Below are 20,448 nucleotides of genomic sequence, written 5' to 3'. Positions count from 1 at the left end.
ACTACTAGTACAAGATAACAGCCAGGTTATTGACATTGATATAGCCAAGGTACAGAACATTTCCATCATCAAAAGGATCCCTCATATTGCCCTTTTACAACCACACCCATCCCCTCCCAACCTGTTTGTTTCTTTTTTTTTTGACGAAGTGTTGCTGTGTCACCAGGCTGGAGGGCAGTGGCATGATCTTGGCTCACTGCAACCTCCGACTCCCTGGTTCAACGGATTCTCCTGCCTCACCCTGAGTAGCCGGGATTACATGCACGTGCCACGACACCCAGCTAATTTTTGTATTTTTAGTAGAGACGAGATTTCACCATGTTGGCCAGGATGGTCTCAATCTCCTGACCTCATGAACCGCTCGCCTTGGCCTCCCAAAGTGCTGGAATTACAGGCATGAGCCACCGTGCCCGCCCCTCTGCCCCACCCGCTGCCAACCTGTTTCTTAACCCCTGGCAACCCATGAATCTATTCCTGATTTCTATAATTTTGTTATTTGAAGAATATTATATAACTAAAATCATGTAGTATATAACCGGTTGGAGTTGACTTTTCCTCACTCAGCATAATTTTCCGGAGATTCATCCAGGTTACTGAGTATATCAGTAGTTGGTTCCTTTTTTCTTTTTCTTTCTTTCTTTTTTTTTTTTTTAAGACGGAGTCTCGCTCTGTCGCCCAGGCTGGAGTTCAGTGGCCGGATCTCAGCTCACTGTAAGCTCCACCTCCCGGGTTTTACGCCATTCTCCTGCCTCAGCCTCCCAAGTAGCTGGGACTACAGGTGCCCACCACCTCGCCCAGCTAGTTTTTTATATTTTTTAGTAGCGACGGGATTTCATCATGTTAGCCAGGATGGTCTCAATCTCCTGACCTCATGATCCGTCCATCTCAGCCTCCCAAAGTGCTGGAATTACAGGCTTAAGCCACCGTACCCGGCCAGTTGGTTCGTTTTTACTGCTGAGTAGTACAGGTTGAGTATTCTTCATCCAAAATGCCTGGGACCAGAAGTGTGGTTTTGTGGTTTTTTTCTCTCCAAACATGGTGTAGGAATGTTTTGTAGTTTTTGAGACAGGGCCTTGCTCTGTCACCCAGGCTGGAATGCAGTGGCAGGATCATGGCTCACTGTAGCCTTGACCTGCTGGGCTCCTTCCACCTCAGCCTCCCAAGTAGCTGGGACTACGAGTGTGCACCACCGCGCTCGGTTAATTTTTTGATTTTTTTGTTCTGTAGAGAGAGAGTCTCATTATGTTAACCAAGCTGGTTTCCTAACTCCTGGCCTCAAGCAATCCTCCTGCCTCGGCCTCCCAAGGTACTGGGATTACAGACATGAGCCACTGTGCCCACCTAGAAGTGTCTTGGATTTCAGACTTTTGGGGGTTTTGGAATATTGACAGTATACTTATTTACCACTTCAGCATCCCTAGTCCAAAAATCTGAAACCCTAAATGCTTCAGTGAGCATTTCCTTTGAGTATCATGTGGTTATGCAAAATGTATTGGATTTTGGAGCATTTTGGATTTCTCATTTTTGGATTAGGGATACTCTACCTATATTCTGTGGTCTGAGTGTACCAGTTTGTTTATTCACCTGTTAAAGGACATCTGGGTTGTTTCCATTTGGGGGCTATTATGAATAAAGCTGCTATAAATATTCACCTACAGGTTTCATGTGAACATAAGTTTTCATTTCTCTAGTATGCAGTAGCTGAGATGTATTGCAGTTGTATGCTTAGTTTCTTTTAAATTGCCACATTCTTTTCCAGAGTGGCTGTAGCATTTTACATTCCCGCTAGCAATGTATGAATGATCCAGTTTCTTCACATCCTTGCTAACATTTCATGCTGTCATCATTTTTTATTTTAGCCATTGTGATAAGTGTGTAGTGGTATCTCATTGTGCTTTTAATTTGCATTTCTTAAATGGTTAATGCTGTTGAACATCTTTTCGTGTGCCTGTCTGTCATCTGTGTATCCTCTTTGGTGAAATGTCTCTTCATGTCTTTTGTCCATTTTCTTTTCCCCTCCCCTCCCCTCCCCTCCCTTCCCTTACCCTCCCCTCTCATTTCATTTCATTTCATTTCATTTCCTTCTTTTTTTTTTTTTAAAGACAGCCTTGCTCTGTTGCCCAGGCTGGAGTGCAGTGGTGCTACCTTGGCTCACTACAGCCTCCTCTTCCTGGGTTCAGGCAATTCTCCTTTGTCAACCTCCTGAGTAGCTGGGATTACAGGCACACACCACCACTCCCGGCTAATTTTTGTATATTTTGTAGAGACAGGGTTTTGCCATGTTGGCCAGGTGGGTCTTAAACTCCTGAGCTCAAGCAGTCCACCCCCTTGGCCCGGCAAAGTGCTGAGAGTACACGCGTGAGCCACCACACCGGTCCTTTTGCCCATTATCTAATGGGATTATTATTATTTATTTATTTTTCTTTTTTTTGAGAGTCTCGTTCTGACACCGAAGCTGGAGTGCAATGGCACAATCTGAGCTCACTGCAACCTCTGCCTCCCAGGTTCAAGCAATTCTCCTGCCTCAGCCTCCCAAGTAGCTGGGATTACAGGCATCTGCTATCATGGCCGGCTAATTTTTTCTATTTTTAGTAGAGATGGGGTTTTGCCCTGTTGGCCAGGCTGGTCTCAAACTCCTGACCTCAGGTGATCCATCCGCCTTGGCCTCCTGCAGTGCTGGGATTACAGGCATGAGCCACTGTGCCTGGCCCATTTTGGGTTTTTACTGTTGACTTTTGAGAGTTTTGTATATATTCTATATGCTAGTCCTTTGTTAAACATATGGTCTGCAAATATTTTTCTCCCCATTTGTAGCTTTTCTTTCTTTCTTTTTGGAGATGGGGTATCACTCTGTAACCCATGCTGGAGTGCAGTAGCACAGTCATGGCTCACTGCAGCCTTAACCTCTCCGGGCTTAGGTGATCTCCCATCTCAGCCTCCCAAGTTGCTGGGACTATGGCACGTGCCACCACACCTGGCTCATTTTTGTATTTTTTTGTAGAGGTGGGGCTTCCCCATGTTGCCTACGCTGAGCTTTTCTTCTTATTCCCTTAACAGAGTAATTCACAGAGCACATGTTTTCAATTTTGATGAAATCCACTTTCTAAGGTAGGAGAATCACTTGAGCCCAGGAGTTCAAGACCGGCCTGGGCAACATAGTGAGACCTCATCTCTATAAAACGTTTATAAATTAGCTGGGCGCAGTGGCGTGCACCTCTAGTCCCAGCTACTGGGGAGTAGGTTGGAGCAGGGAGATGGGAGGATAGCTTAAGCCCAGGAGATTAAGCCTGCAGTGAGCCGTGATCATGCCACTACACTCCAGCCTGGGTGACAAAGTGAGACCCTGTCTCAAAAAGGAAAGAAAGAAATCCAGTGTATCCATTTTTTTTTCTTTTATGGTCAAACTGTTAGCGTCTAAGAAATCTTTGGTTCCAGATCCCCTCTTTCTCTTTTTTTTTCCCCTCAAAAGTTTTACAGTTTGAAATTTTGTATTTAGGGTCATGATCTATTTTAGTTAATTTTAATATGTGAGATTTGGGTCAAGGTCCCTTTTTTTTTTTTTCGCTTATACATGTCTATTTACTCCAGCATCATTTGTTGAAAAGGTGATCTTTCTTCTATTACATTGCTTTCATACTTTTATCAAAAAGCAGTTGGACATATTTGTGGGGGCTTATTTCATTAATCTATGTACCTGTCCCTCTGCCAGTACCACAGAATCGTGATTACTGTAGCTGTGTCTTCTTCTTCTTTTTTTTTTTGAGACAGGGTCTCACTCTGTCACCCAGGCTGAGTGCAGTGGTGCGATCATGATTCACTGCAGCCTTGGCCTCCTGGGTTCAAGCGATCCTCCCGCCTCAGCTTCCTAATTAGCTGGGACTGCAGGCATGTACCACCATGCTTAGCTAATTTTTTATCTTTTTTGTAGAGATAGGGTCTCACTATGTTGCCCAGGGTGGTCTCAAACTCCTGGACGCAAGTGATCTCCCTGCTTTAGCCTTCCAAAGTGTTGGGATTACAGGTGTGAGCCAAGTCACACAGCCTGATTACTGTAGCTCTTATAATAAGTCTTGAAATTGGTAAGCTGACTCCACTTTATTCTTCTTTTTCAAAATTGTTTTAGCTATTCTAGTTCCTTTGCCTTTCCATTTAAATTTTAGAATAATCTTAACTAAATCTATAAATAATCTTGCTAGAATTTTAATAAGAATTGTGTTAAAACTATGTATCAATTTGGGGAAAATTGACATCTGTACTCTGTTGGATCTTCCATAAACATGTCTCCATTTGTTTAGTTGTTTGTTGGTTTTTTGTTTTGTTTTATTTCTTCCAAGTTTTTTTCATTTTGCTTAGGGTTTGCAGTGGTTAAGAATTTGTAAAAATGAGCCGCCAAATTCATTTGAATTCCTCTAGTTCTGTTTTTTCCTCTTTTCTTTTTTTTTTTTTTTAATAGACAGGGTTGGCTGGGCACAGTGGCTCACACCTGTAATCCCAGCACTTTGGGAGGCTGAGGCAGGCAGATTACAAGGTCAGGAGTCTGAGACCAGCCTGGCCAATATGCTGAAACCCTGTCTCTACTAAAAATACAAAAATTAGCTGGGTGTGGTGGCGGGTGCCTGTAGTCCCAGCTATTCAGCCGAGGCAGGAGAATCGCTTGAACCTGATAGGTGGAGATTGCAGCGAGCCGAGATCATGCCACTGCATTACAGCTTGGGCAACAGAGCATGACTCCGTCTCAAAAAAAAAAAAAGAGACAGGGTTCTTCCTTTGTCACACAGGGGCTAGAATGCAATGGTGTGGTCACAGCTCACTGTAGCCTTTACCTCCTGGGCTAAAGTGATCCTATTGCCTTAGCCTCCTGAGTAGCTGGGACACAGGCATGAACCAGCTACTGCATGAACACCTGGCTAATTTTTATTTTTTGTAGAGACAGTCTCGCTATGTTGCTCAGGCTGGTCTTGAACTTCTTAAGGGATCCTTAAGGGATTCTCTGGCTTTGGCCTCCCAAAGTGCTGGGATTACAGGTGTGAGCCACTGCACCTGGCCTCTCTTCCTCTTGATAGTGTTACTTATCCCTAGGAATTGGGAGGAAACCTAGCTTTCTAGGACCCACTGAGCAGATCTTTGTGCCCTGAAGAGCACCTTTAAATGTTAGATTCCATTATCTTTGTTCCAGGAATGGTGGTTCCTTCTAAGACCAAAATTGTGTGCCACTTTTCTACTCTTGTATTGACCTGTGGGCAGCCGCACACTCTTCAAATAGTACCCCGAGATGAGTATGATAATCCCACCAACAATTCCATGTCCTTGAGAGACGAGCACAATTACACCTTGTCCATTCATGAGGTAAGCAGCCTCCCTTCTTTATCTGTGTGCTAGAGAGAGCTGGCTGCTTTCTCTGTCATTCTCACACCTTCTAATTCACTTCCATCTCTGTTTCCTTCTCCCTGACTTCTGTGCTGTCTGTATCTTCATCTGACAATACCTGTCTCATTAGTAATTTTGTGATTTAGATTAGATCGTAGATAGGAAAGCTCTTTGTAAAGAGTAAAGTGTCTTGTAAACGGGGAAGATACTATATGTTAAGTGATGCTCTGTTGTCTTCCTATAGCTCGGCCCTCAAGAAGAAGAGAGTACTGGTGTCTCATTTGAGAAGTCGGTGACATCCAACAGGCAGACTTTCCAGGTGTTCTTGCGACTCACCCTGCATTCTCGAGGCTGCTTCCATGCCTGCATTTCATACCAAAATCAGCCAATCAATAATGGCGAATTTGACATTATTGTCCTAAGTGGTAAGTTGAAAGAAAAGTATGATTTAGTGCTGTTCTTCAGCCACTTCTTTGCCTGTCTGCAGTCTTTTGTCTGACCTCACAAACATTTGATATTTGGGCCATATTTGGCTTGTCCTGTGGACTGAAAACCTAGTGATAGGTAATTTTTTTCTCCCCTGACTTCTACTCCTTCTTATACTTCAGAGGATGAGAAGAATATCGTCGAACGCAATGTGTCCACTTCAGGTGTGAGCATTTACTTTGAGGCTTATCTTTATAATGCTACCAACTGTAGCAGCACTCCATGGCACCTGCCACCCATGCACATGACCTCTTCCCAGCGCCGGCCGTCCACTGCTGTTGACGAGGAAGATGAAGACTCGCCCTCTGAGTGCCACACCCCTGAGAAGGTGAAGAAACCGAAGAAGGTGTACTGCTATGTGTCACCAAAGGTTGGAACTTCCATTATTGACATAAAATCCCCCTGCTTGAACCTGTGTGTAATTGGTATTTGGTGGCAGAAAACACAAAGTAACAGTCTGAGAATCCGGGCAAGATTGTTAACTAGTTGTATAGAAAGCTATTTTCAACCGTTAAAAATTTCGTGCCAGCATAAAAATTACTGTTGGCTTCTTGTGCTGTGTCAAAACAATTTGATCTTTTATTCTGTGATTCATGAAACCACAGTAAATGGATGTCACTATCAGGCAACAGGATTGGAGTAAAGACATTTTGGCAGAGGAAAGAAGGTGAATTTCCCAAGCCCCTGAGCTAAGAAGCACTTTGTGTTAGTTTCTCGTTCAGTCCTCATAAAAATGAGACTCTGTGCAACATCCCATTACATCTCTTTAATCTCATAACCAAAACTGAGTTATAATTCTGTTCTACTTCAGAACACTTTGCTGTGTACCATTCTTCATTTAAAAATCTAGCCTTAATTTGGACTAGGGGTGATGGTAATGAAGGAAATGGGTAAGTGAATAAATGAAACAAGATTGGCTATGAATTGATAATTGTTGAAGCAGCTGATAGTTTCATTATACTGCTTTGTCTTCTTTAGTATGTGTTTGAAATTTTCTTTAAACTTTTTTTTAATCAAGAAAACAGCTGACCTGCATATTCAGATAAAAGGGTTTTTTTAAGATTAAAAAATTACTGCATCATCTTTTCCTCTTTTGTATGAACTTTTTTGTGTGAGGACCTTCCCTTATACCACCAACATATTCCACTCCAGCCCGCTCCATCTTCCTGTCTCCCTTCCCTGGCAGATCCTTGGTACCATTCAAATAGGGATAAAGCAGTGTATGTGGGTTGCTGGTGTTTGCTGTCCAGTAACTTGGAGGAAGTCATTCTGAGCAGCATGGCTCTGAGCAGCATAGCGCTGAGCAGGAGATTTTGATTGTTTCTAGGTGAAATACTCTGTTCTCATAAAGTGAGGACCTGATCCCAGATATTTAGAAAGACTTGAGTATTACAATTATAAAATATCTCTGTGTGAAACTGCATTGTCAGAGTGATTTTTTTTTTGTTTGTTTATTTTATTTTTTGAGACAGGGTCTCACTTTGTCACCCATGCTGGAGTGCCATGGTCAAATCTCAGCTCACTGCACCCTCTGCCTCCCGGGTTCAAGCAATTCTTGTGCCTCAGCCTTCCGAGTACTTGGGATTATAGGCATGAGCTACCGCACCCAGCTAATTTTTTTGTCTTTTTAGTAGAGACCGAGTTTTGCCATGTTGGCCAGGCTGGTCTTGAACTCCTGGCCTCAAGTGATCTGCCTCCCTCAGCCTCCCAAAGTGCTGGGATTTCAGGTGTGAGCCATTCACACTTGGTCATCAGAGTAATATTTTAATTTGCCTTTTAAATAGAGAGTTAATGTATTTATTTGACTTTAGTACTCACTAAATTATTATTATTTTTGTCCATGGAGAGGAAAGGTTATGAGAAATGTAAATAGGGACTATGATATTTGAATAGGAATACCCAAATAGAGCCTTTTTATCTATCATTCGCTTCATTTCCTGTCTCTTGGTCCTCCAGCAATTCTCAGTGAAGGAGTTCTACCTGAAGATCATCCCCTGGCGCCTTTACACCTTCCGAGTGTGTCCAGGAACAAAAGTAAGCCGAACCTTATGTCTGGTTCACGTCAAGCATGCTTCATCTCTGGACTGTCAACCTTTTATTTTTTCTCAGAAGCACTTTCAATGTTTCTGCAAGATCTCACAGTGTACACAGGATTCGTTGCCAAATAAAGCATCATTATCTCTTCACTAAATGACATGAAGAATATATAAAATCTGGAAGGACACATGCCTACGGAAACAGTTATTAGCAGCAACTCAGAATACTTCAACAGTGATCCTTTGCCTTCAAGACTTAAGTTAATAGAGAAGATGTTTGTAACTCTGGCCCAAGCTTGGTCTCCCAGTGTGCTGAAGCTAATTCCTTTAGAAGCAGCTCTCTCATATATTAAAATACATTGTTTGTTTGTTTTTAACTTTTCTGGGCTTCTGGAATCTAAACTTTTGCCCAAAGGCTAGAATATGGCATTTTATAAAAATAATTTTCTTCTGATCAGTTTGGAGTAGTCATTTATGGCTGTTTAATGTATCCTTACTATTGCTATTTAACATATCACCATATTACCATTTATTGCTATTTAATATATCACCCTTCCTATATTTTATGTTGGAAGATCTGTAGTTTTGTCGGTGGTCCTAACTAAAGGCAGTCTCTGTGACTGAAATAATTTAAAATGTTGAAATGTAAATCACTGAAGGGAAAAATAATGAAATGTATTCCTGGTAGGTCCTCATTTGAAGAAAACAAGCCTAACTTCTTCTTCTTAGTTGGTACAGAGGGTAGAGCTGTGGAGGATTTTTCCTGGGCTTGAGGATTTTACAGATTAATTTCTTTCTTCTTCTTTACCAGTTTTCATACCTTGGTCCTGACCCTGTCCATAAGCTCCTCACACTGGTGGTAGATGATGGCATTCAACCTCCTGTGGAGCTCAGCTGTAAGGAGAGGAACATTCTAGCTGCCACTTTTATCCGCTCCCTGCATAAAAACATAGGTGAGGTTACACAGGGATTCTATAGGGAGGGTAGTGAGCCCAGCCACATCCATGAGGGTGGAGAGGCAGGACTGCACAGATGGCTTGTAATGAGGCTGTAATGATGGATCTTGCTACTCCCCAGGAGGCTCTGAGACCTTTCAGGACAAGGTGAACTTTTTCCAGCGAGAGCTTCGGCAGGTCCACATGAAAAGACCACATTCCAAAGTCACCCTGAAGGTCAGCAGGCATGCCTTATTGGAATCGGTAGGTGAAATTTCATCTCTGTCAGCAGATGCCAGAGTTTTCCAATTGAACATCTATATTCTGCAGGTTACCTTTTTTTTTTTGTTTTTGTTTTTTTTGTTTTTTTGTTTTGGAGACAGGGTCTCACTCTGTTGCCCAGGCTGGCGTGCAGTGGTGCGATCATGGCTCACTGCAGCCTCGATCTCCCCAGGCTGTGATGCTCCCAATTCAGCCTCCCAAGTAGCTGGGACTATAGGTGTGTGTCACCATGCCTGGCTAATTTTTGTATTTTTTGTAGAGATGGGATTTTGCCATGTTGCTCAGGCTGGTCTCTAACTCCTGGACTCAAGTGATACACCTGCCTCAGCCTCCCAAAGTGTTGGGATTACAGGCGTGAGCTACCATGCCTGATCTGGTTATCTTTTTCATGAAACTTAAATTTCTCTTTTTTAAGTATATCTGTAAAAGACAAATATACTAAATTCTGAAACCTAAATTTCTCTCTTTACGTATGTCTGTTCTTCTATTTGATCCTATCAAATTTGGGGCAGATTTGTTGGAGGTATGTTATCGAGGGGAGAGGAGTTTACTTTCTGGCCTTCAAATCTACTGAATGGGTTCCTGTACAGTCCCATGGAACTCCTATGTAGGGCAGGTGTAAATAGTGATTACAGAAGAAACTTCTTGTTACTGAATCCCTGGAATAGAAGAGCTCTTGTTGAATTAAAAGGAAATGATTTTTGTTGTCACTTTGGTCTGATGGAAAAGGAACACCTGATGTGTCTGTCTCCACTGCACAGACACTGGCATGGTTCTTACATTCCCCAGGAATGAGAAGGCTTGGTTCCTGTCCAGAAAGTGTTTGTGATGTTTGGCTCTGGTAGGTGTGACTGGAAACCCCTTTTCTCAGCCATATTCTCCGTGTGGCATGGCTCACTGTCTGAACCTAGCCTTGTGAATAAAGATGTCTAGAGGATAGACCATGCTTTGCTGAAAACCAGGATTCCTTGGTTGTTTTGCTTACAGCTTACTGACTTGAGTCATTTTTTACTTCTTTATGCAAGAATGTTTTCATTACTAAAACAAGGATTGTTTAAAACAAAAGAAAAGAAAAAAAAAAACTTCAACTTTCCAACAAAGTGATGATGTAAAGACAAATCAGATTATTTTTAAAAACTTTAAATTTGAAGTTACGTGCACAAATGTCAGGTGGTATCATTACAGCTTGTTTATGAGTAACATGTCTCCTTCAGGTAGTCATAGTTAGTCCAACAGACAATGGCAGTGCTCTTGTGTTGTTGTCTTTAACATCCAGAGGATACTAGCCAGTGTTCTGACAATTCCCTTCCTTTCACTGCTTTTCAGTCTCTGAAAGCCACTCGGAATTTCTCCATCTCCGATTGGAGCAAGAACTTTGAGGTTGTTTTCCAGGATGAAGAAGGTCAGTTTTGAAATTTTATATTCATCTTTTTCAACTCTTCTCCCCACTCCCACCTTCCCTTACTCCCTTTCCACACACACACACACACACACACACACACACACACACACACAAAAAACCCCTAGGGTTTTTTTTGGTTTGTTTCCCCTCACCCGCCCCCAGGGAAAGAGAACCATGAGTCAAGAGAAGAAGGGTAGTATTTACTGGGCAGGATAGCATGGAGGAGCTTGTGGAACACAGACATACAGGGACTTGGAGGGAGGGTGCTAAGAGCCTGAACCTTGGTTACCTTGAGAGAAATGTCCATTTCCTGGGATCTCCGACCTCTGGCGTTTCCATACTAGGGGGCATTTCCTTAGTGATCAGAATACCATTAATCCTACAAAAAGGGGTGGGATTTCAAAAGGACCACAGTTTAGATGAGTTGCAATAGAGAAACACCAGGGTAGTACAATAGAGGGAATGTGGAGAATATAAAATGATGACTCAATAAACAAAAGTGGTAAGAGGAGGTAGGGCAGAGTCATTTTTTATTTTCATTATGCTTTTCAGCTCTGGACTGGGGAGGGCCTCGCCGGGAATGGTTTGAGCTCATCTGCAAAGCGCTGTTTGATACCACCAATCAGCTCTTCACCCGGTTCAGTGACAATAACCAAGCACTAGTGAGTCAGTGATGGGTGGGTGGAAGACGTGGATTATGTTATCATGGGTAGACTAACCGGGATTTGAAATTATGAAACTGATCTGGGAACCTGAGAACCTGTGTCCTATTCTTTATTTTGCTACTTAAAATATGAGCTAATCAGATTGTCTTCCTCCTCTTTGCCTTTATTATTTCATCCGTAAGATAAGCAAAAATGCAGACAGCTGAATATTTGACTAAAAAGCATTATAGTACAATGTCTACTCTGCTAGTTATAATAATTAAGCCTCTTTCTCAAAACATATCTGAAGCAAATGATTCCTGTACTAGATCTTTGACTAGACAAAGGTGTCAGTAGAGAAGTACGCTTTGGCTGAAAGAAGTTCTGGTTTAGGGAAAAGGCATCACATCATCTGCTGAATAACCACAAACTTAATACAAGATTCTTAATTAAGTCCACCTTTGCCCTTTATCTTCCAGTCACTTGGAATTACTCAGTGGTGGCTACCAAAAAACTAACATTTGGATGGGCTCTGATCCTCGGAGTGAAGTTCTTGTTCCTTTGGCATGGGGTTGGGGAAGAAGGGTCTTTCCAAAACTGGGCTTGAAGAAAAATGGCTCAGGGCCTTTCAGTCTCTTTCTTGAACAGGTGCATCCCAACCCTAATCGCCCCGCTCATCTGCGCCTGAAAATGTATGAGTTTGCCGGACGGCTCGTGGGCAAGTGTCTCTACGAGTCCTCTCTAGGAGGAGCCTACAAGCAGTTGGTTCGAGCTCGCTTCACCCGCTCTTTCCTGGCCCAAATCATAGGACTGCGTATGCATTACAAGGTAACGTCTTGGGTGTGCATTTTCTGCTAAGGCCCCTGGCCATTATCCCTGAAATCTCTCCTCCTGGGGTTGTAAATAATACTTTTTAAGGTCGAGGGGATAAGTGGTTTTAAGCAGTTAAAACTTTCCTTTCAGGGCACAAGTATTCATGTTCTGTTCTGTGTCTTTCCGCCTCCTCAGTACTTTGAAACAGATGACCCAGAATTCTACAAATCTAAAGTTTGTTTTATCCTCAACAATGACATGAGTGAGATGGAGCTGGTCTTTGCAGAAGAGAAATATAATAAATCAGGTCAATTGGATAAGGTGAGAAAGAGGACCAAAGCCTCTGGGTCCCATGTTCTCCAGTTTCCTATAGAGCAGGACTGTCTAAGATAACTTTCTACAGTGGTGGAAATGTTCCATATTTGTGTTGTCTATTACATTTGAGTGAAGCAAAAGACACATATCTCCCATCTGTCCCACCGAGTCCTACTTCTAATTGAAAAATAATTGAATGATGATGAAGTATCACTGTGCAAGCATATTTGGAAGAGATGGCAGTGTCTGTGTCAACATTCGCAGTAGTGATGTAGGTGATTTCTATTTTAACACAATGCCTGTATATTTTTAAACTTTTTGGCTGGGTGCAGTGGCTCATGGCCTGTAATTTCAACACTTTGGGAGGCTGAGGCAGGAGGATTGCTTGAGACCAGGAGTTCAAGACCAGCCTGGGCAACTTTGGCAAGACCCTGTCTTTACAAAAACTTGAAAAAATCTAGCTGGGTATGCTGGTGTGTGCCTGTGGTCCTAGCTACTGGGGGAGTGTGGAAGGAAGTGGGCGCTGAAGCTGGAACATCGCTTGAGCCCAGGAGGTTAAGGCTGCAGTGAGCTATGATTGCACCACTGCACTCCAGCCTGGGTGACACAGTAAAACCTTGTCCCAAAATAATAAAACCAGAACTTTTTGTTAGAAAACGATGAGCCAGAGATATTTTTGATGCACGTGCTTCTATTTACATTGTGGTGTTAAACAGCATCAAATGATAATGATGAAGCTAAAGTTGCAGTAAATTTAAAGTTAAAAGCAGAATAGGAGTGATTGAAAAATTGTGACCATTGTTACCACTATACTGATAATCAAATATCCTTTCTGAAAATTATGGGATTCCCAGCTGTCTGCCTTTGTACACGTGGGATTAGACCTGACTTCCTGAGCTGGCATGGTAAGGCAGCTAGAGTCAATAGGACACTGAATTAGGGTCCTCAGACCCAAGGTATTGCTCATTTTAATTGTGTTTAATATGAATACTAAATCTTAGTAATTTATTTCTTAGGCTCCTAGATAGAAATGCTTACATAAAAAAAAAAAAAAAAAAAAAAAGATCCAGGATTATACATACCAGGATTTTGTACCAGGATTGTACAAAACATTTTACATTTTAGATCCATTGAGAATCCCTGCTGTGGAGTAGCGTGCTATTGCTACCATGCTGTTGTCTTAAAAGTTGATCTTATAACTTCATTCACCTGTGGAGACAACCTTGGTCACGCTGCACAAATATTCCTGGATGATGGTTTTAAGCTGTGCTTCAGGGCTCTTTCAAAGTTCCCTTAGTAGTTTATTGGGGGTTACCAATTCTATTTGAGACTCATACAGTTTGTTCAGTGTTTTCTTTGCAGATAGGAAAATCAGGGCCAAATAATTGCCCCTAAGGTCTGGAGGGGCAATTAACCAAAGGTCTGTAGCAAGCTAGCATCAGGGCTGAGATTAGAATCCAAGATCTTCAAGTATCAAACTTGGCTTGTTCTGTTGACTCAGAGATAAAAGAATGTGTGGGAACAATTGTTCCCATCTTGGAATTTCTGAGACATAAAAGGACTCTTTTACTGCTTATCTGACTTTACTCTTAGTTGCTTAGAGAAAAGGTCAGTAGTGGTTTCATTTTGGATCATAGATTAAAACACTGCTAACAAGGAGCCATAATGTCCTCTATTGCATCACTACTACTTGACTGAGTCAGAGAAGACCTTACCCAGACACCCATTTCTGAAATAGTAGTTAGTACACAGCAATAGTGGTAGGAACCATGAAACTTAGGAACTAAATTAAACCAAGTGTGTTGAAAAGCTGAATGCATGGCAGAAACTTGTGACTGATAGTGATGGAGGTCAGTAATTCTGTGTCTGTAAAACATACAGGCAGATGTCATCTTAAAAATTTCCATCCACAGCTTCTTGTCTGTCTTTTGCCACCTGTTACAGGTTGTAGAACTCATGACAGGTGGAGCTCAAACTCCAGTCACCAATGCGAATAAAATCTTCTATTTAAATTTGCTGGCCCAATATCGGCTGGCCAGTCAAGTGAAAGAAGAGGTGGAACATTTCCTAAAAGGTGGGATCCTGTATGTTCTTTTCTTTGAAGTTAAAACACCTGTATCCATAGTGTGGTTATGTATGACTTTAACTTGCGTACTTTGTTTCAGGCCTGAATGAATTGGTCCCTGAGAACCTTTTGGCTATTTTTGATGAGAATGAGCTTGAGGTAAGTGCTTGCAATTCAGACTTCCATTCTTAACTTGGCATTTTTGTGCCTTACAGGAACCAGCTTGGTGTACCTTCTCTTATGAGATGCAGCTGGAAAGCTATTTATGCAAGAGGTGGTTCCACTTTTGTTGTTCCTCCATTCATTGACCCTACTGCAGAGAAAGTAACGAATAAGACGAAGTTGCAGCCCTCATGGGCTACATTCTAATGAAGTAAAGGAAACAAACCAAAAGATGTGATCATATTTCAAAAGCATTAAACTGCAATAGTATATAGTATATATTTTTATTCATATAGTATATTTATTCTTATTTCAGATCCTGTAACAACCAAAATAATGGCTCTAAGATGGTAAATACTATTGTATAATTAGCAGAATTGAAGTCCTTATCAGGTGTGGGCAAAGAATGACGAGTCTGTTGTGGCCTGTTGCTCACAGATGAGACTTCTGTACAAGATGGTGCGGTGCAAGTTATTAGTTCTAAATTCCCATAGTTTCTGTGAGGAGTGTCTTTCTGCAAACTTTCTTTAGGGAGGAAGGTTTTCTTTTAAAATGGGGGGGGAAGTAGTTTTAGGTGGTCTTGCCCGATTCTTTATTAACTGAAGTGGATTTGAGAACAAGAATCAAAATCTGTAATTTTCATGTTTTATATCTTCAGATGTGAAATCCAAACAAAATGAACTCTCCACAGCTCAGCCTAAAGTTTCTGATAAACATGTTACCTAGCACTGTTAGTTTTTGGGCTGAGGAGTAGCTACGGGCAAATTTTGTTTTATTTTGAAGCAAAGCATTTGTAACCATTTGTAGAAGTGAGTAGAAAGGAAGGACGTGGTCTCTTACAGTTGTTCCACATCCTGCTCTTAGTTCCTCATCAGCTTAGCAAGTTCTCTTTGAAGGAGCCAAGGCTTCTCAGGCTTAGTTTGGGTTTTTCTTGTCTCTTGGTTAGGATGTATTATTCTTTATAGCTATTGGATTAGTACTTGCAGTCTGCGAAGTAACATGCTGGATCCTGAACCAAATTAGGACATCAACAAGATGTTTAGGGCTCTGATGTCATTAATGTTCTCATTTTTTGGCATACTTTTAAATTTATCTGATCAAGTAGAGGCAGAGCCGAAGGGAAGGTAGTAAAAGTTCAATCCACAAAAGAATGCATCCTAAGAAAAAGGAAAGGCCATCCAACAAATTCATGGGACTGGGGATTTTGGAGAAACAGCTTGCCTTTTCTCCTTGTTATTCATAGGTTAAGTTTAGACCAGACTCTCAGGAAACACTTAGTTTTTGTGTGTGTGGTTTTTTTGTCCTTTGTTTCAATTAAAAATAATCCATAGCAGCAGTTCTTAATTAGGGTGTTCATCAGAAATACCTTGCCTGTAATCCCAGCTACTCAGAAGGCTGAGGCAGGAGAATCCCTCGAACATGCAAGGTGGAGAGGTGGAGGTTGCAGTGAGCCGAGACAGAGTGAGACTCTGTCTCAAAAAAAAAAAAAAAGGAAGAAAGAAATACCTGGGCAATTTTTTTTCGTCCTGCATAAGCTCATAACCTGTTCTAAGAGATTCAGATTTAGAGGTCCAAGGTAGGGCCACCAACACTTGTACAAATATGTATTTTAAAAGCCATGTGATTCTTTTTTTTACCCACTGGTTAGCAACTATTGCCCTATTGTATGTAACTGATTTTCCTAAAACAGTATTCTGGCATTATGATCTCACCTTCAGTCTTTTTCCTAGTAATGTTTTCTTTATTCTACATTTTGCCTGTTAACTTAGGTAATTTTGACCTTATATTGGGTCTTTGTCTCTCTGACTGTCATAGTAACACCTTACCATCTTTTTCCAGCTTCTGATGTGTGGGACTGGAGACATTAGTGTGTCTGACTTCAAAGCTCATGCAGTAGTTGTTGGTGGCTCATGGCACTTCAGAGAAAAGGTAAATGGACCAAACTTCTTCAATTGGATTTGTGCCATGTTATAAGGAAAAAGTTTCAGAAGGAAAAAGTAGAGGAGGCCGGGTGCAGTGGCTCATGCCTGTAATCCCAGCACTTTGGGAGGCTGAGGCAGGCGGATCACAAGGTCAGGAGTTTGAGACCAGCCAGCCAGCATGGTGAAAGCCCAACTCTACTAAAAATATAAAAAATAAATAAATAAATAAAATAAATTAGCTGGGCATGGTGGCACATGCCTGTAGTCCCAGCTACTTGGGATGCTGAGGCAGGAGAATCGCTTGAACCCAGGAGGTGGAGTGAGCTGAGATCACGCCACTGCATTGCAGCCTGGGCAACAGAGCGAGACTCTGTCTCAAAAGAAAAAGAAAAAAGAAAAAAAAGTAGAGGAGTCAAAGCAGTTGACATGTTTTCTGGGGAAAAGAAAATGATATATGGGGAAAGACAGGTGATTGTCCAGGCAGAAGGGAGCCCTGATCCCTAGGGGCTATCATGCTGACTGCCACAGGAGTAGTAAATTGGAGATGGCAAAGGAAGAGAACCAACAGTCAGTGACTACCCTCCTAATGGTGTGACAATGTAAATTCTTGAAGTGCTTGTCAAACTGTTCCTATCCTGTGTCCTCGTAGAATGGTAACTGGGGCACAGCCCCACTTCAGTGTATCTTGTTCCTTCCACAGGGATCTAATCCTAGGCTGTTTACCATGTGTGATCCCAGCCTTGTGCTCTCCCTGCCAGGTCATGAGGTGGTTTTGGACTGTGGTTTCCAGTCTGACCCAGGAGGAGCTGGCTCGGCTACTTCAGTTCACAACAGGCTCCTCTCAGCTACCACCTGGAGGCTTTGCTGCCCTCTGTCCCTCATTTCAGATTATTGCCGCTCCGACCCATAGCACGCTGCCTACTGCACACACATGGTAGGTATCTGCCCGCCTGATGCATGTCCAGTGTTTGGTGGTATGAGTTAATCACTTCTCCCTTGCCCTTCCAGTTTTAACCAGCTGTGCCTCCCTACATATGACTCCTATGAAGAGGTGCACAGGATGCTGCAGCTGGCCATCAGCGAGGGTTGCGAGGGCTTTGGCATGCTCTGACCGCTCTCCTGTCATCCACTTGGCTCCCATGCTCTCTGGAGCTTCTGGGCGCAAGTTACAGACATCATAACCACTGATCCTAACGCACATAACCATCAGCCAGAAGATGCCGCATGCTCCCCTGTGTCTGGAGGATTGTGTCACCTATAAGCCTTGTCTTTACCTCACCTGCTCCCTGCCCATACCTACCACAGGCCACTTTGGCATGGTATGTAAGCTGAGCTCTTCATTCTGTCATGAGAAGAGGACCATGCTGCTGTCATTTATTTGGTCCTTTGAAGATCTCAGTAGCTGAGGGAGATGGCACACGGGGCTCTGCCCTGTTGGGAAACTAGTGTGGAGACCCTTAAATCCACACTGCTCCAAAACTCCCTCTGCTGATACTCCTTGGAGACACCCTCTTTGGCCCTCACTACTTGACCAGACTGGTACTTGGGTCCTTCTCATGGGTGGGGTGATTGCCTCTTCTCATCAGGAGCCAAGAGAGAGGGACAGATAGGAGGTGGCCCATAGGAGCAGTCCCTCTGCACAACGGTAGGCATAGGCCATGGCACTGGACTGCCTCTAATGAGGACTGATAAAAAGAATCTTTTTTTGTGGTGTCAGAACTGGAAAAAGCACTTTCCCTTCGGGCATTTCTGGAAACGATTATTAATCCACAAAGAAGAACTCTCTAAGCTTTTTCTTGAATTGTAGCCAGTGAGAAAAGCAGATAGACTGAAGAATATGAAGGATAGCTGAGCTATAGCCTCCAGAGTGGGGCATGCCTAGGCGTGTGGCTGGCTTGGAGACTACTGATGCTTTTCCCTGAGTTGGTTATTGGCACTGAAGTATGGCCAGCTTGGGCCACTGACTTCCCATTATGTAGTCTGCTAAAAGCTGGGGATTCTTTAGCGTTCTACTGAAGAAAATTTTGTAGCAAAAGATTAGAACAGTAAGAATAGTATGCCAGCAATCCCTGATTCTCTGTCTGCTTGGTGTTCTCTGGCAGCACTAAGACAAAGGACCAGGGACTAGGAGTTTATGTGCTTATCACAGGTCCTTGGGGTCAGGACACTAGGGACGAACATGTGATATGTTACACAGTAAACACCTGCCAACCCCTATACTCCCCTTTGCTCCATTAGTTACCAGGAAGGAAAACTAAGGAGGGAGGAAGCTTATTAGCTTCACTGTTGAATGATGATTGAAGAGTACCTGCTGCTGTCTCTTGGAAGATGACAACATCCTTTTTCATTACTGTTTGATTGAGAACAATTTCAAGATTCAAAATCTCATTGACTTCCCAAATTTGTGTTTTTAAGAAGGCTTTGCTGCAAGCTACCATTCCCAATGGGGCAGTCAACTCTGAGAATATTACAAGCCATCCTTATTGCCAAAACCAGCAAGTACACAGAGTCCTGAGACAAGGCAGGACTTTGGCAATGCCTTGGCCTCCTGGAAGCATGTCTGAGCCCTCCTATTCCCAGGGATCATGAGGAACAAGCCCTCCTGAGCTGCTACAGTTCCTGCCTGACCTCACTGTTTCGCAGTCATCATTTGTCCTTTCTTGGCACATGGGTGCTGACCTCACTCATCCTTGGGGTCCGGGATCCAGCATCAGGGTCTCTGTACCCCAGGATCCTCCATGCCACATGGTCACTGCTCTCCTCAGGGACCAGGACAAGGTGCTGCTGCTTGCCCAAATGTTTTCCCATGGGATATGTACAGGAAGGTTTATCATCACCCTGGGAAACATGATGCTGCCCCTTGGGCCCAGAAAGGGGTTTCCAGCTGGGGGCACGTGGACTGGTTCTGCTGTTTTTGGCAGTCGCTTTTCTGAATTCTCCCCTCCGGCAGCCTTCCAGAGACTGATCCTGGAGACTGAGTTGATTGTCTTGGCTAGATCTGTCATTTTAAGCTCTAGTCATAGCACTTTTTCAGAGCATCTTAGGCACCATTGCAACCCAACCAGGGCAGCTGCATCCCTGTGGTGGTCCTTAGGCACCAGTCTTTGTTAAACAAAACGCTTTGGTACTGTTGTGGTTTTCTATTCTTCCAGTTTACTCTCTCTGGCCGAACTCTGTTCAAAAGTATCTTTGCTCTCATGGGCCTTTTCTTTTACCGTTTTTTTGTTTTGTTTTGTTTTGTTTTGTTTTTTTCTAATCCTGCTTTCATACTAGCCAGTGTGGGGAAAAGGTACAATATGTCAAAGAGATGAGAGTGTGTTATTTCTTGGGCAATTTTCTATTAGTGTTTCTTATTTTGGACAGTTATTTTATTTATGTCCTTGTGACCCAGGTACTTGGGGGGCCAGCTACCCTTCTGGCCTTTTAGCGTCTTTGAAGGAGACCAGACATGAGTGAATACCTAGGAGAGTGTCAGCATGTTTCTGGAAAACTGGCAGAGACCAAGCCCCGCTGCAGATTGCTCAGGCCAGGTGAAAGGGCCAGGCAGTTGCAGCTGATGATGTAAATATTTTGTACAGTAAATAAATAAATGTTTAAAAGAACTAAGGAGTGAGTGGCTGCTTTAAATGGAGATTCATGGCTTGACTGGAAGGTGGGGAAGGAAAAGATTTGGAAATGATTTTGCATTTCCCCAGTAATTCCTCCTGGAGTAGTCGGCTCGGGGTAGAGTGTACACCTGAAGCCCAGGCCTGCCCCACTCTTGCCCTTTCACCCTTCCCTGATTGCTGTCCATGGTGCCAGGCAGGGCCACTGTCTCAGCCATGGGGAGACGAGGACAAGTGTTTATGCTCAGCTTCTGAAGAAGGAACCCGTTAAATCAGTCTTTAAACATTAATTCATTGTTGTTTTACTACCTAGAAATTCAATATAGAAAATTTGGAAATAAGAAAAAAAACAAGGGAAAGAGGTAAGTTGCTATCCAGAGGCAATCACTGTTAACACTTTGATAAATAGCCTTT

The 20,448-nt window shown here is 42.8% G+C and overlaps 1 protein-coding gene across 4 annotated transcripts in view; it reads left to right on the top strand.

Moving 5' to 3' along the window:
• The window catches only part of AREL1 (apoptosis resistant E3 ubiquitin protein ligase 1), a 52,179-nt gene extending 32,148 nt beyond the window's left edge, over window positions 1-20,031 (top strand). For 2 of the 4 annotated variants that reach the window (XM_017880503.1, XM_017880502.1), the window contains 15 exons: window positions 5,177-5,346; window positions 5,612-5,792; window positions 5,976-6,223; window positions 7,810-7,887; window positions 8,701-8,842; window positions 8,967-9,088; window positions 10,433-10,508; window positions 11,061-11,170; window positions 11,801-11,980; window positions 12,161-12,286; window positions 14,225-14,354; window positions 14,446-14,504; window positions 16,347-16,436; window positions 17,188-17,363; window positions 17,438-20,031. In XM_017880503.1, coding sequence (XP_017735992.1) covers window positions 5,177-5,346; window positions 5,612-5,792; window positions 5,976-6,223; window positions 7,810-7,887; window positions 8,701-8,842; window positions 8,967-9,088; window positions 10,433-10,508; window positions 11,061-11,170; window positions 11,801-11,980; window positions 12,161-12,286; window positions 14,225-14,354; window positions 14,446-14,504; window positions 16,347-16,436; window positions 17,188-17,363; window positions 17,438-17,540 — 1,991 coding nt within the window. In that variant the 3' untranslated portion in view covers window positions 17,541-20,031. Of the gene's footprint in view, window positions 1-5,176; window positions 5,347-5,611; window positions 5,793-5,975; window positions 6,224-7,809; window positions 7,888-8,700; window positions 8,843-8,966; window positions 9,089-10,432; window positions 10,509-11,060; window positions 11,171-11,800; window positions 11,981-12,160; window positions 12,287-14,224; window positions 14,355-14,445; window positions 14,505-16,346; window positions 16,437-17,129; window positions 17,364-17,437 lie in introns of all 4 variants that reach the window. The other 2 variants (XM_017880504.1, XM_017880501.1) reach the window with 2 other exon arrangements.
• The last annotated feature ends 417 nt before the right edge of the window (window positions 20,032-20,448 follow it).

This window comes from Rhinopithecus bieti, unplaced genomic scaffold, assembly GCF_001698545.2.
Source record: "Rhinopithecus bieti isolate Rb0 unplaced genomic scaffold, ASM169854v2 scaffold_11380, whole genome shotgun sequence".
Lineage (NCBI taxonomy): Eukaryota > Metazoa > Chordata > Mammalia > Primates > Cercopithecidae > Rhinopithecus > Rhinopithecus bieti.
This window is presented reverse-complemented; position numbering and strand designations above follow the sequence as displayed.